The sequence below is a fragment of the Rhinopithecus roxellana genome, chromosome 16 (genome assembly GCF_007565055.1).
Source record: "Rhinopithecus roxellana isolate Shanxi Qingling chromosome 16, ASM756505v1, whole genome shotgun sequence".
Lineage (NCBI taxonomy): Eukaryota > Metazoa > Chordata > Mammalia > Primates > Cercopithecidae > Rhinopithecus > Rhinopithecus roxellana.
In genome coordinates this window covers 28,479,643-28,494,412 of record NC_044564.1, presented here as the reverse complement: position 1 = coordinate 28,494,412, position 14,770 = coordinate 28,479,643, and the positions used below count along the sequence as shown (strand labels likewise).

At 40.3% G+C, this 14,770-nt stretch overlaps 1 protein-coding gene across 1 annotated transcript in view; it reads right to left on the bottom strand.

Moving 5' to 3' along the window:
* Positions 1–456: 456 nt before the first annotated feature.
* LOC104670683 (TLE family member 4, transcriptional corepressor) overlaps positions 457–14,770 on the bottom strand; it is a 115,224-nt gene continuing 100,910 nt past the window's right edge. The window contains exons 11-16 of the mRNA XM_030919701.1: positions 14,385–14,634; positions 13,064–13,311; positions 11,431–11,578; positions 10,732–10,882; positions 10,298–10,374; positions 457–2,168 (exon numbers count right to left, since the gene is read on the bottom strand). Of these exons, the coding sequence (XP_030775561.1) occupies positions 2,061–2,168; positions 10,298–10,374; positions 10,732–10,882; positions 11,431–11,578; positions 13,064–13,311; positions 14,385–14,634 (982 nt within the window). The 3' untranslated portion in view covers positions 457–2,060. The remainder of the gene's footprint in view (positions 2,169–10,297; positions 10,375–10,731; positions 10,883–11,430; positions 11,579–13,063; positions 13,312–14,384; positions 14,635–14,770) is intronic.

Below are 14,770 nucleotides of genomic sequence, written 5' to 3'. Positions count from 1 at the left end.
TGTGGCTACTTGACACTTGAAATGTAGTTCGTGTGACTGGTAAATTGGATTTCTAGTTTTATTTAACTTTAAAAAATTTAAAGAGCCACAAATGCCTAGGGTAACCATATTGAACAGCATACCTCTAAAGCATCAAGGGTTTGAGGGACATGATAACCTTTTGATAGGCAGTACTTTTACAGATCAAAGAAGTACTCAATAAATATTTAGCACCAACTGGTCACTGTTAACTTTTATCACCTACCTTTTCTAGCTCCTTTCAAGTAAAGACAAAACCAAAACAAAAGTAGCAACAATGAAAAAATCCAAACTACTTTAACAACAACAAAAAAACCCACATTACCTTATCAACAATCTCCCTCGAAAAAACTAGGCATTTTTAATATATAGGAGTGGCACAGCCAAAGATAAAAAATAAACTAATGTCATCAAGACAAAGAATTAGAAAAATAAGCATACTAGAAGTTATTTACGTTTAATGCTTAAAAGTCTGAATGCACAAACAATCTACCATTATAGAAGTACTGGTGGTCAATACAATGCATTAGAACTATGTACAATGCACAGTTTAGTATCAAAATCTTTCTACACTGTAGAGTTTTACGAAACTGTTAATGACATCAAACACTAAGCACTTAAGACACCATTTTTTTTTTCTGCTACCACATTAGGAACGTCAATGGACAGTCCATTTCAACTTGCAGCATCCACCCATTTCTAGTATGAAATTAAGTAATTTTCTACTTATACAATAAAGTATATCTACACGGTTCTTTTGATTTTGATCCATAGCAGCAAAGGCACTGTACATCAGCAGATCCACAGACTTAAAAGATTTTTAAAGCATTCAAACAAAAAATAATAATAAAAAAAGAAGTCACATATTATAGTTTTAACAGCAACAACAACAACATAAAAGATAACACAATGTTTCTGGCACAATGGCACAGCCTGTGTCCATTTCAGGGACATCCAACTAAGACATGGAAAGAACCGGAGGTAAAGAAAGCAAGTCCTCATCCCAGGAGAGAGTCCATTCTTTGTGTTTTTCAGAGGGAGGTCTCTGCAAACCCTTCTCTGCTGTCCTTGATTTGTGAAAGACTTAACTTGCACAGCAGTGGGAGTCCTCCCCATAACTGTGCAGCTCCCAAAGAGCATGCCACAAAATAACCCATAATTTCTCATAACAACAAAACTGACTAAAGATATATATATGTATCTCCTTTTGCAAAGAAACGTGGCAAAAATATCCAGAAGGGATTAAGTTCTCTCTTTGAGGCCAAATTTAATTTGTTCATCTGTCTATAATACAACAAAAAAGGGAACTAAAAACATATTACAAAGACACTTGTCAACGAGTCAAAAAAAGAAAAAAGTCCAATTACTTTTATCGAATATAATCTAAAGCTATAGATATATTGGTTAACGTCGTCTAAATAGATCCAAATGAGTATGAGATGGCCTGTTGTGTTCTAATTGTTCAGCCAAATTTCCAAAGGTCTTTAAAAGATGTAGAAAACAAAAACAAAAAAAACCTAGTAACAACACAGCAACATATTGCTTCCATGTGTAATTATACATTTCACATCTCTATACAGTCATCAGTCTACATTTAGTGACATTTTAAATCAATTATTTTAAACCTTCCTTTCCCCTCCTTTGCCAAAAAAAGGGGGGGAGGGGTATCAAATACAACGCACCTTCATTATCAATGCAGGAGCAGACAGCTTTATTTAGTCAGTCATTGTTAGAAAGCCTTCTTTAAACAAAATAAATATATTACAGATATAATACATAATTAAAGATTCTGTTCACTGTTAAGTATGCTTATTCCATGTTCTTCCAAGTAGATAGCTGAAGATTTGGTATCACAGGTTTTTAATGACTATTCACAATTCAATAGCAAGTGGGAAGTGAGGTTAAGAAAGGGGATTTAAACTCCACGACTGCAATGAGTATCTGAAATCCTTGGTTTTTAGATGCGGGGATGGGGGGTGAACAAAAAGGATGACAGAGCAAAGTGCTACCAGGAGGAGTCCAGTCTGCATGAAGATTTGTCCTTAATAAATAACTTCATAAACTGTGGCCTTCTTATCACCAGAGCCAGTGACAATGTATTTGTCATCCACGGAGATGTCACAGCTAAGCACCGATGAGGATTCTTTGGACTACGAAAGAAACATATAATCAAAAATGTTAAATACCAAAAGAAAATTCCATGAGTATGGAGGACTCGGAGCAAATGCAAATGTAATGTGCTCCTTCACCAAACAGGAGCCCAGTCAAGGAAAGGTGAAATGTGGTCACGGAGAGTGTTGCTGCCTTTTTATTTATTTATTTATTTTTTAATGAGACAGGGTCTCTCTCGGTCACTCAGGATGGACTGCAGTGGTGTGACCACAGCTCACGGCAGCCTTGACCTTCTGAGCTCAAGCAATCCTCCCACCTCAGTCTCCTGAACTGCTGGGACTATGACATCAGTGTGCCCTATACACCTAATTTTTTAACTTTCCTTTTGTAGAGACAGGGTCTCACTAAGTTGCCCAGGCTGGTCTCAAACTCCTGGGCTCAAGCGATCCTCTTGCTTTGACCTCCCAAATTATGCCTGAGATTACAGGCATGAGCCACCACGTGGCACTTTCTTAAAATGGCAGAGGTGGATCAGATCCACCCTTGGCAACACCTCACTGGGTCAGTCAGGAGGCTTCTGCCCTGGGGACATCAGGTAGGCAGGCAAGCCAATGGTTTGAGCACCTCTGCTGGCAAAGCAAGACCTTATTTCAAGCCCTATTCTACCGTTAAGAGGGGGGTGTTATTGGCATGAAAAACCCTCAACTTCAAACAGATGGTTGGAATTAGGTTGAGCTGTGGAACACAGCACAGGTCACTTAACCTGTCTGCATCTCAGTTTCCTTACAATAGCAAATAGGTAGACATTTTACCTGTCTACCACCTCAGAGGGATGCAGCAGAGTTCAGTGAGATCAGATATGAGAAATGGCACTGAAAACACATTAAAAAAAAACAAAGAATTATAAAATTATTTCTAGTGAAAAGCCTAATGCTCCCACCGTTAAAATGTAACACAAATTTGCAAGAGGGGAGAGGTTCAACAGTTAAAAAGAAAAACATACCATAGAGTTTTGTATATACCATATTCAACTGTAGTATGAAGGATTCAATGTTAACTTTTAACTAAACTGTGTTCATTTAAAATGAAAACAACACATGATTTTAACCAGGACTCTGAATACTTTAAACACTTAAAGACATAGTACTTAGGCTTACTATAAAAAGTGTACTTTTTTATTTTAAGCACAGTTGGGACTATCTAACAAGTGATAATCCATGATATGAAAAATGCTGTATTAAATTATAGGCTTTGAGATCCGCACCAAGATGGCCGAACAGGAACAGCTCCAGCCTCTAGCTCCCTGCGTAAGCAATACAGAAGACAGGAGATTTCTGCATTTTCTACTTAGGTACCAGGTTCACCTCACTGGGGCGTGTTGGACAGTCGGTGCAGGACAGCGGGTGCAGCCCAACGAGCGAGAGCCAAAGCAGGGCGAGGCATCGCCTCACCCGGGAAGCGCCAAGGGGGAAGGGAAATCCCTTTCCTAGCCAAGGGAAACCGTGACATACAACACATGGAAAATCGGGTCACTCCCACCCTAATACTGTGCTTATCCAAGGGTCTTAGCAAACAGCACACCAGTCTGAGATCTAACTGCAAGGCGGCAGAGAGCCTGGGGGAGGGGTGCCCATTCAGGGGTGCACACTGAGGCTTAAGTAGGTAAACAAAGCCACCTGGAAGCTCGAACTAGGTGGAGCCCATCGCAGCTCAAGGAGGCCTGCCTGCCTGCCTGCCTCTGTAGACTCCACCTCTGGGGACAGGGCATAGCCAAACAAAAGGCAGCAGAAACCTCTGCAAATATAAATGTCCCTGTCTGATGGCATTGAAGAGAGTAGTGGTTTTCCCAGCACGGAGTCTGGGATCTGAGAACGGACAGACTGCCTGACCCCCGAGTAGCCTAACTGGGAGACACCCCACACTAGGGGCAGACTGACACCTCACACCTCACATGGCTGGGTACACCTCTGAGACAAAGCTTCCAAAGGAATGATCAGACAGCAACATTTGCAGTTCAGCAATATTCACTCTTCTGCAGCCTCCGCTGCTGATACCCAGGCAAACAGGGTCTGTAGTGGATCTCGAGCAAACTCCAACAGATCTGCAGCTGAGGGTCCTGACTGTTAGAAGGAAAACTAACAAACAGAAAGGACATCCACACCGAAACTCCATCTGTACGTCACCCTCATCAAAGACCAAAGGTAGATAAAACCACAAAGATGGGGAAAAAGCAGAAGAGAAAAGCTGGAAATTCTAAAAATCAGAGTGCCTCTCCCCTTCAAAAGGAATGCAGCTCCTCTCCAGCAATGGAACAAAGCTGGACGGAGAATGACTTTGATGAGTTGAGAGAAGAAGACTTCAGACGATCAAACTTCTCTGAGCTAAAGGAGGAATTACGATCCCAGCGCAAAGAAACTAAAAACCTTGTAAAAAGATTTGATGAATGGCTAACTAGAATAACCGATGCAGAGAAGTCCTTAAACAATCTGATAGAGATGAAAACCATGACATGAGAACTAAGTGTCAAATGTACAAGCTTCAGTAACTGACTTGATCAACTGGAAGAAAGGGTATCAGTGATTGAAGATCAAATGAATGAAATGAAGCGAGAAGAAAAGTTTAGAGAAAAAAGAGTAAAAAGAAATGAACAAAGACTCCAAGAAATATGGGACTATGTGAAAAGACCAAATCTACGTCTGACTGGTGTACCTGAAAGTGAAGGGGAGAATGGAACCAAGCTGGAAAACACTCTGCAGGGTATCATCCAGGAGAACTTCCCCAACTTAGCAAGGCAGGCCAACATTGAAATTCAGGAAATACAGAGACCACGAAGATACTCCTCGAGAAGAGCAACTCCAAGAAACATAATGGTCAGATTCACCAAAGTTGAAATGAAGGAAAAAATGTTAAGGGCAGCCAGAGAGAAAGGTCGGGTTACCCACAAAGGGAAGCCCATCAGACTAACAGCAGATATCTTGGCAGAAACCCTACAAGCCAGAAGAGAGTGGGGGCCAGTATTCAACACTGTTAAAGGAAAGAATTTTCAACTCAGAATTTCATATCCAGCCAAACTAAGTTTCATAAGTGAGGGATAAATAAAATCCTTTACAGACAAGCAAATGCTGAGAGATTTTGTCACCACCAGGCCTGCCCTACAAGAGATCCTGAAGGAAACACTAAACATGGAAAGGAACAACTGGTACCAGCCACTGCAAAAACATGCCAAAATGTAAAGACCATCAATGCTAGGAAGAAACTGCATCAACTAATGAGCACAATAACCAGTTAACATCATAATGACAGGATCAAGTTCACACATAACAATATTAACCTTAAATGTAAATGGACTAAATGCTCCAATTAAAAGACACAGACTGGCAAATTGGATAAAGAGTCAAGATTCATCAGTTTGCTGTATCCAGGAGACCCACCTCACGTGCAGAGACACACATAGGCTCAAAATAAAGGGATGGAGGAAGATCTACCAAGCAAATGGAAAACAAAAAAGGGCAGGGGTTGCAATCCTAGTCTCTGATAAAACAGACTTTAAACCATCAAAGATCAAAAGAGACAAAGAAGGCCATTACATAATGGTAAAGGGATCAATTCAACAAGAAGAGCTAACTATCCTAAATACATATGCACCCAATACAGGAGCACTTAGATTCATAAAGCAAGTCCTTAGAGACTTACAAATAGACTTAGACTCCCACACAATAATAATGGGAGATTTTAACACCCCACTGTAACATTAGACAGATCAACGAGACAGAAAGTCAACAAGGATATCCAGGAATTGAACTCAACTCTGCACCAAGCGGACCTAATAGACATCTATAGAACTCTCCACCCCAAAGCAACAGAATATACATTCTTCTCAGCACCACATCGCACTTATTCCAAAATTGACCAAATAGTTGGAAGTAAAGCACTCCTCAGCAAATGTAAAAGAACAGAAATTATAACAAACTATCTCTCAGACCACAGTGTAATCAAACTAGAACTCAGGATTAAGAAACTCAATCAAAACCGCTCAACTACATGGAAACTGAACAACCTGCTCCTGAATGACTACTGGGTACATAACGAAATGAAGGCAGAAATAAAGATGTTCTTTGAAACCAATGAGAACAAAGATACAACATACCAGAATCTCTGAGACACATTTAAAGCAGTGTGTAGAGGGAAATTTATAGCACTAAGTGCCCACAAGAGAAAGCAAGAAAGATCTAAAATTGACACTCTAACATCACAATTAAAAGAACTGGAGAAGCAAGAGCAAACACATTCAAAAGCTAGCAGAAGGCAAGAAATAACTAAGATCAGAGCAGAACTGAAGGAGATAGAGACACAAAAAAAACCCTTCAAAAAATCAATGAATCCAGGAGCTGGTTTTTTGAAAAGACCAACAAAACTGAAATTGATAGACCGCTAGCAAGACTAATAAAGAAGAAAAGAGAGAAGAATCAAACAGACACAATAAAAAATGATAAAGGGGATACCACCACCGACCCCACGGAAATACAAACTACCATCAAAGAATACTATAAACACCTCTAGGCAAATAAACTAGAAAACCTAGAAGAAATGGATACATTCCTGGACACACATACTCTCCCAAGACTAAACCAAGAAGAAGGTGAATCTGTGAACAGACCAATAACAGGCTCTAAAATTGAGGCAATAATTAATAGCCTACCAACCAAAAAAAGTCCAGGACCAGACAGATTCACAGTCAAATTCTACCAGAGTACAAGGAGGAGCTGGTAGCATTCCTTCTGAAATTACTCCAATCAATAGAAAAAGAGGGAATCCTCCCTAACTCATTTTATGAGGCCAACATCATCCTGATACCAAAGCCTGGCAGAGACACAACAAAAAAAGAGAATTTTAGATCAATATCCCTGATGAAACATCAATGCAAAAATCCTCAATAAAATACTTGCAAACTGAATCCAGCAGCACATCAAAAAGCTTATACACTATGATCAAGTGGGCTTCAAACCCTGGGATGCAAGGCTGGTTCAACATACGCAAATCAATAAATGTAATCCAGCATATAAACACAACCAAAGACAAAAAACATATGATTATCTCAATAGATGCTTAGGCCTTTGACAAAATTCAACAGCCCTTCATGATAAAAACTCTCAATAAATTTGGTATTGATGGAACATATCTCAAAATAGTAAGAGCTATTTATGACAAACCCACAGCCAATATCACACTCAATGGGAAAAAACTGGAAGCATTTCTCTTGAAAAATGGCACAAGACAGGGATGCCCTCTCTCACCACTCCTATTCAATATAGTGTTGGAAGTTCTGGCCAGGGCAATCAGACAAGAGAAAGAAATAAAAGGTATTCAATTAGGAAAAGAGAAAGTCAAATTGTTCCTGTTTGCAGATGACATGATTGTATATTTAGAAAACTCCATCGTCTCAGCCCAAAATATCCTCAAGCTGATATGCAACTTCAGCAGTCTCAGGATACAAAATCAATGTGCAAAAGTCACTAGCATTCTTATACACCAATAGCAGACAAACAGAGAGCCAAATCATGAGTGAACTACCATACACAATTGTTTCAAAGAGAATAAAATACCTAGGAATCCAACTTACAAGGGATGTCAAGGACCTCTTCAAGGAGAACTACAAACCTCTGCTCAATGAAATAAAAGAGGACACAAACAAATGGAAGAACATTCCATGCTCATGGATAGGAAGAATCAATATCGTGAAAATGGCCATACTGCCCAAGGTAATTTATAGATTCAATGCCATCCCCATTAAGCCACCAATGACTTTCTTCACAGAATTGGAAAAAACTACTTTAAAGTTCATATGGAACCAAAAAAGAACCCTCATTGCCAAGACAATCCTAAGCCTAAAGAACAAAGCTGGAGGCACCATGCTACCTGACTTCAAACTATACTACAAGGCTACAGTAACCAAAACAGCATGGTACTGGTACCAAAAACAGAGATATAGACCAATGGAACACAACAGAGCCCTCAGAAATAACACCACACATCTACAACCATCTGATCTTTGACAAACCTGAGAAAAACAAGAAATGGGGAAAGGATTCCCTATTTAACAAATGGTACTGGGAAAATTGGCTAGCCATACGTAGAAAGCTGAAACTGGATCCTTTCCTTAAGCCTTATACAAAAATTAATTCAAGATGGATTAGAGACTTAAATGCTAGACCTAAAATCATAAAAACCCTAGAAGAAAACCTAGGTAATACCTATTCAGGACATAGGCATGGGCAAGGACTTCATGTCTAAAACACCAAAAGCAATGGCAATGAAAGCCAAAATTGACAAATGGGATCTAATTACACTAAAGAGCTTCTGCACAGCAAAAGAAACTACCATCAGAGTGAACAGGCAACCTACAGAATGGGAGAAAATTTTTGCAATCTACTCATCTGACAAAGGGCTAATATCCAGAACCTACAAATAACTCAAACAAATTTACAAGAAAAAAACAATTCCATCAAAAAGTGGGCAAAGGATAAAAATAGACACTTCTCTAAAGAAGACATCACTTATGCAGCCAACAGACACATGAAAAAATGATCATCATCACTGGCCATCAGAGAAACGCAAATCAAAACCACAATGAGATACCATCTCACACCAGTTAGAATGGCGATCATTAAAAAGTGAGGAAACAACAGATGCTGGAGAGGATGTGGAGAAATAGGAACACTTTTACACTGTTGGTGGGACTGTAAATGAGTTCAACCATTGTGGAAGACAGTGTGGCAATTCCTCAAGGATCTAGAACTAGAAATACCATTTGACCTAGCCATCCCATTATTGGGTATATACCCAAAGGATTATAAATCATGCTGCTATAAAGACACATGCACATGTATGTTTATGGCGGCACTATTCACAACAGCAAAACTTGGAACCAACCCAAATGCCCATCAGTGACAAACTGGATTAAGAAAAATGTGGCACATATACACCATGGAATACTATGCAGCCATAAAAAAGGATGAGTTCGTGTCCTTTGTAGGGACATGGATGCAGCTGGAAACCATCATTCTCAGCAAACTATCACAAGAACAGAAAACCAAACACTGCACGTTCTCACTCATAGGTGGGAACTGAACAATGAGATAACCTGGACACAGGAAGTGATGTCACTTCATCACACACTGAAGTCTGTTGTGGGGTGGGGGAGTGGGGAAGGATAGCATTAGGAGATATACCTAATGTAAATGACGAGTTAATGGGTGCAGCACACCAACATGGCATTTGTATACATATGTAATAAACCTGCATGTTGTGCACATGTACCCTAGAACTTAAAGTATAATAAAAAAGAAAAATAAATAAAAAAAAAAAGTAGAAGTTTCATGGCTGCAACAATTGGCTTTTTTTGCCCTACTGATTATCTTGCATACTATTTTGGATTCGATGGAATTAATCTACTTTACGATGACTTAATATCACTTGGTCAAGAAAACTGGAAGTCTATTATATTACTTCTAAAAAAGAACACTAGGAAATAACATCCTAAATATAGAAGGTTAATAAAGGCGAGTCTTTCACTTTGCCTATGAAATTCTCATGTACCAGTAGGAGAGAGGGGGAGAGAGTGTGTGTGCACACGTGCACGTATGGGTACTATGTCTACAATTTGGTCCTTCTACAAATAATTTCACAAGCTATACAAAGTTCCACTGAGTCAATAGGAAAAATAAAAGTTTATAAAACCGATTTTTATCAAACGTTTCCATAGCACTCGTCTTTGGAAAAAAAAAAATAAAAAAACTACTACTACTAACAAGAGCGTATTTAAGCAAAATGCTCAACTTTTAAAATTAAAAATTAAAAAAGACATACATGTACAAAATTCCCAGAAGACATAAAACCTCTACTCCAAAAAGGAATTGATGATGAAGCAACAGTGAGCACTGAATCAGGCACAGCACTGGCTCTGAGCGCAGAACACTGGGGACTATCCCCAGCTCCATGGCTTTGCTGTGACACTTAACCTCCCCTTGGACACAGTTTCCTTCTCTGTACAATGTGCATAATACTAGCTCTGACCTGCCAGGACACTTCTGCACATTATTAATCTGAGAGAATGCACAGAGAGTTTGATTAAACAAACATAAGTGGTAGTTAACAAGTTCCATGTTACCTGGAATATACTGGCCCCATAAGGTGTTCTCCAGGCATTCAGAAGGTTGTCCTTTCCAGTGCTTACAAACCATTTGCCTACAGGTAAAGGGTTTTGAAAAAGGCAATGTTTGTGTTACTTTGTCAGACACCAAGATGTGCTTTATAGAACATCAAACTATTCACAGAAAACTCATCCATTTGTAAGAAAGTAACTTTCACTTCAAAAATAAAGCCTATCTTTCTGGATTTAATGAGTCATTAATCCTTAAGGTTAAAGTGGATTAATGCCAGAAAATTACATGGTGTTGGGGAAGCAGGCATGTATCAGGAAGTAATAGAATTCTGAAGAGGGGCATGGTAATGAACTCAAGGATTCGACTTGGAAATAAAAACACAGGAAGGGGGAAGGAGCAATTCTGGTTGACAGAAAATGGACAAAAGGTGTTTGCTTACCACAATGGGCAAACTTGAGCGACAACACACAGCTCTCATGAAGATGTAGTTGGTATTTGTCTGGCTTGGTGACATGCAAAACTTCCACATTGCTGTTCTCCATCCCCACTGCAAGCCACTCTCCAGTTGGGCAGTAGCCCAGAGAAAAGATCTACAATTAAAACAGGTGATAGTGACAGTGGCCACAGTGGACACACTTCTTTCATCTGGGAGGTACTATCCCTTCTACAGATACTACTTAAATTATGAAGAAAATCAAGATAATTTGAATTGTACAGGGGAAAACCAAAGTCAAATGGATGATTTCAAAGTAATGAGATTTCAAAGTGGTTAATCCAGAATCAAAAGTGACATCACATGGTAAGTGAACTGCCTCCTCTTTCAGTAAGTGATATGTTTCATAAAACTGTATCTTTTTTATTTTTTAATTTTTTTTATTTTGAGACAGAGTCTTGCTCTGTCGCCAGGCTGGAGTGCAGTGGCGCAATCTGTCTCCTAGGTTCAAGCGATTCTCCTGCCACAGCCTCCTGAGGAGCCAGGACTTACAGGCGCATGCCGCTATGCCCAGCTAAGTTTTGTACTTTTAGTAGAGATGGGGTTTCACCATGTTGGCCAGGATGGTCTCGATTTCCCGACCTGGTGATCTGCCCACCTCAGCCTAAAACCGTATCTTTGAAATGCCTCAGCCACAGATCATACCTGGGAGGTGAAGTCATGTTGCTGCAGCTGCCGCCCCTCACGCAGGTCCCAGGACCTGACCGTGTTGTCCAAACCGCCTGTCCAGAGCTTGGTGCCATCATTAGAAATGTCAATACAGCTGGCTCCGTCCGTGTGGCCCTGGAATTGCCTGAAAATGTCAAAATGGAGGGAAAGCCCTTGAAAAGTTAGCTTTTAGTTAAACTCAATTTAGAATTCCTTGATGATTCAATTTCAATCCAGGCCTTATTTGTAGATTTCATTTTGGTTTATTATGGTTTCTAATTATTCAAAGTAGTAACAAAGCATATATGAAGAGATTAAAGTTTAACGGAGATGCCAAATGTCCTGTACTTTTTGCTTGATTTTGAATACTTAGGAATTCTTCTAATTACTTTTTCATGAAAACATGATTAATATTACTAATGGAAAAAAAATTACCTGAAATTAACAAAAGGAAACACGCCTACACGTATATGAACTAATCAAAGATATAATCTGAGACCTATTCTATCACTGTGCTATGAGGGAGAGAGAATTTAATTTTCCCTTTTAGAAAGGGCTGGAGATGGCACAGGGAGCGACAGAACTAGTCCTGCCAGTGAGCAGCAATGTGTCTGTGGGTGGCTGTGCAAGATGGAAGGTGAGGCTCTCAAGTAAGGCACCTGGAAAAGATACTCAGTGTGAACTACTGGCCCAGGAATCACTCATGGCAAAATATACCAAGGTCACCAGGAGAAAAAAAGGGTTGGAAGCAGCTTCCCATAAGAGCCTGCCTGATAAGCAATGAAAGTGACGATTTGTTTTGGAATCTATAGGTTTCAGTCCTTTGAAATAACAGATAGTAAAGCCCTCTTCTTTTACACACGTGACTTGTAGCTACCTCTGATTACAACCTTTTCATACCCTGTAGCTGATCATTCTACTTGCTTGCTAATCTCTTAGGTATTGACACCTAGAGAATCGTGTCAGAGCTTTTCCCATCTACCAACACCAACCCTTTATAATCTCATTTGTAAAGTTTTATCTATCCAACCTCAAAGGTGGGACAACAGATAATCTAGACCATTTCAGAATGAGTTGCACCAAATACAGTGCACAGGCCCATGGGAGTTGCTAAATACCTGCTGAAGGAATGAACCTGTTAGATGTCTATGGCACTCAAGACAGTACCATACACTGATGTCTATGGCACCCAAGACAGTACCATATACTGTGAATCTTCTCAGTGAGGCTCTATCAACAATAATGGTTTGTTAGCAAACACAGATGGCAAATTACAGATGTCTAATGAGCTCATGAGGTCATGGAAACCTTATGCATATTAATTATGTCAAACTGACCTCATTTTGTTAAAACAAATTGGTGATGCTTTAGTATAATGTCAAGGAAGGAAAAAAACTTCATTTTATGAAGTTCAAGTACTATAGAAAACCAGATTTTTATACTGATAATTTGTTTTTAACATCTTAAAATGGACCTGTTCTGAACAATTTTTAGTAAGATGTCTCTTTACACACACACACACACACACACACACACACACACACACCCATACCTACATACACAGTACTTTGGCAAAATATGGTAAAATCGGCTTCTCCTCACAACCTGGTAACGGATCCTGCTAACCTACCTCACCAAGGTCTGGTTGTGCAGATCCCACACAGCGATGTTGCCGTCACTGCAGCATGAGAAGCAGACCTTGGAATCGGGGCTGATGGCCAGGGCATAGCAGGCGGGGGCCGAGGATGTCAGCTCTGCCTTGATGCGTGGGGTTGGAGCCGCCAGGTCCCAAATGGACAAAGTACTAGCTTCCCCTCCAACAATTAGGGTGCGACCATCAGGGAGCAATCTGCAGGAACGGATGTAGTTATCCCTGTTCTGTAGAGACAAAAACCATCAAGAGATTACTCATGAGGAAAGGAAAACAGCATTAACATGAGAGCAGAAATCCATAAAAGTATTGTGTTCCCTCCTGGTTTAATGAGCCATTTATACTTATGACAATGATAAAGTGGATTAATGCTAGAAAATTACATGAAATTAGGGAAGTACTTAAACTTGATCTACAAAATGTAGTACTGAGATATTTAATCTTAATTAGCATCAAAATGCAAAGCTCTATACCCACTCCCACCACCACCAAATTAACCAACTGCTTGCATCATCTGCACACACAGATACACACGTACACTAATGCAGGAGCTCTTACAGTCTTGGAGTATCCAAACCTGGAACCTTGGTAGACTCAGGCTCAGTTCTGCTGCTGAAAGGTCCTGCTACTAACGGCAAGCAAGTTTCAGGGGTAGATCCCTGGCAGTCTGTTCCTTTTGCCCGGGCCTGCATTACGTGACTAAAGGGCATCATGCATTTGATGAAGCTGCACCAGAGGCAAGACTTGATCATGGAGTGTTAAGTAACAGAAAAAAAAAGTTCCTCCTAGCTCATGAGGTTACAGGAATCTTATGTATATTTAATTATGTTCAATTGATGTAGCCTCATGCTATAGCAAAAATTCTACTAAACGGACATTTCCTAAAGAACTCAAGGGCTAAGGCCAATGTAGCAGCTGAGGGGCTATCTAGTATTTGCCACATGAGGCAGTAAGTTACTCTTTACACGTGACAGATGATATTTAGGTACACGCTCATAAAGTCACTGTATGGGCTCTTAGTTTGCTTAACCATCGGAGAGGAAAACAAGTGGTTTGTCTTTTCCTATGGGAGGCAGAGTTAATGAAATCAGTATGGTGCACATGCCACACATGAAGAACTGGATCACTGTGTCTCTAGGAAGCAAAAGACACACTCCAAGTGAAAGATCGCAATTCCCTGAAGAGCAACTATCCGCCTGGGATCAATACTGTGTGGTGTTGCTCATACATACAGTTCTCTCATCAGCTCCTCCTGTTTTCTGAATGAAAGTCTAAGTCTTGTTCATCCATGTTCACTTACCAGACAGTCGAGCTGGGAGACAGGACTCTTATTGCCAGGGTGGCTGATGTCCCAGACCTTGACGCAGCCCTTCCCGCCCGTGTACACGTGTCTCGTGGGGTTGCTGATGGTCACCGCGCACACCACCTCCCCGTGGTTGAGGGTGTTGATCTGGCGAGCATGCCGGGGGATTCCAGGTCCGATGAGGGCGTCGGGGGGAAAAGGGACAGGCTGCATCTGACCGTCTGCACTAACATGGAAGGAGTATGCTCTAAGGCAATGGAGAGGAAAAAAGAAAGAGGGGAATGTAAAAAATGTCCCTTAACTGTTCAGTGTAATGAGATGAGAAATAAAACACCTTCAGGGCCACTTGTGATTTACGAACAAATCGAATTTACCCATACAGT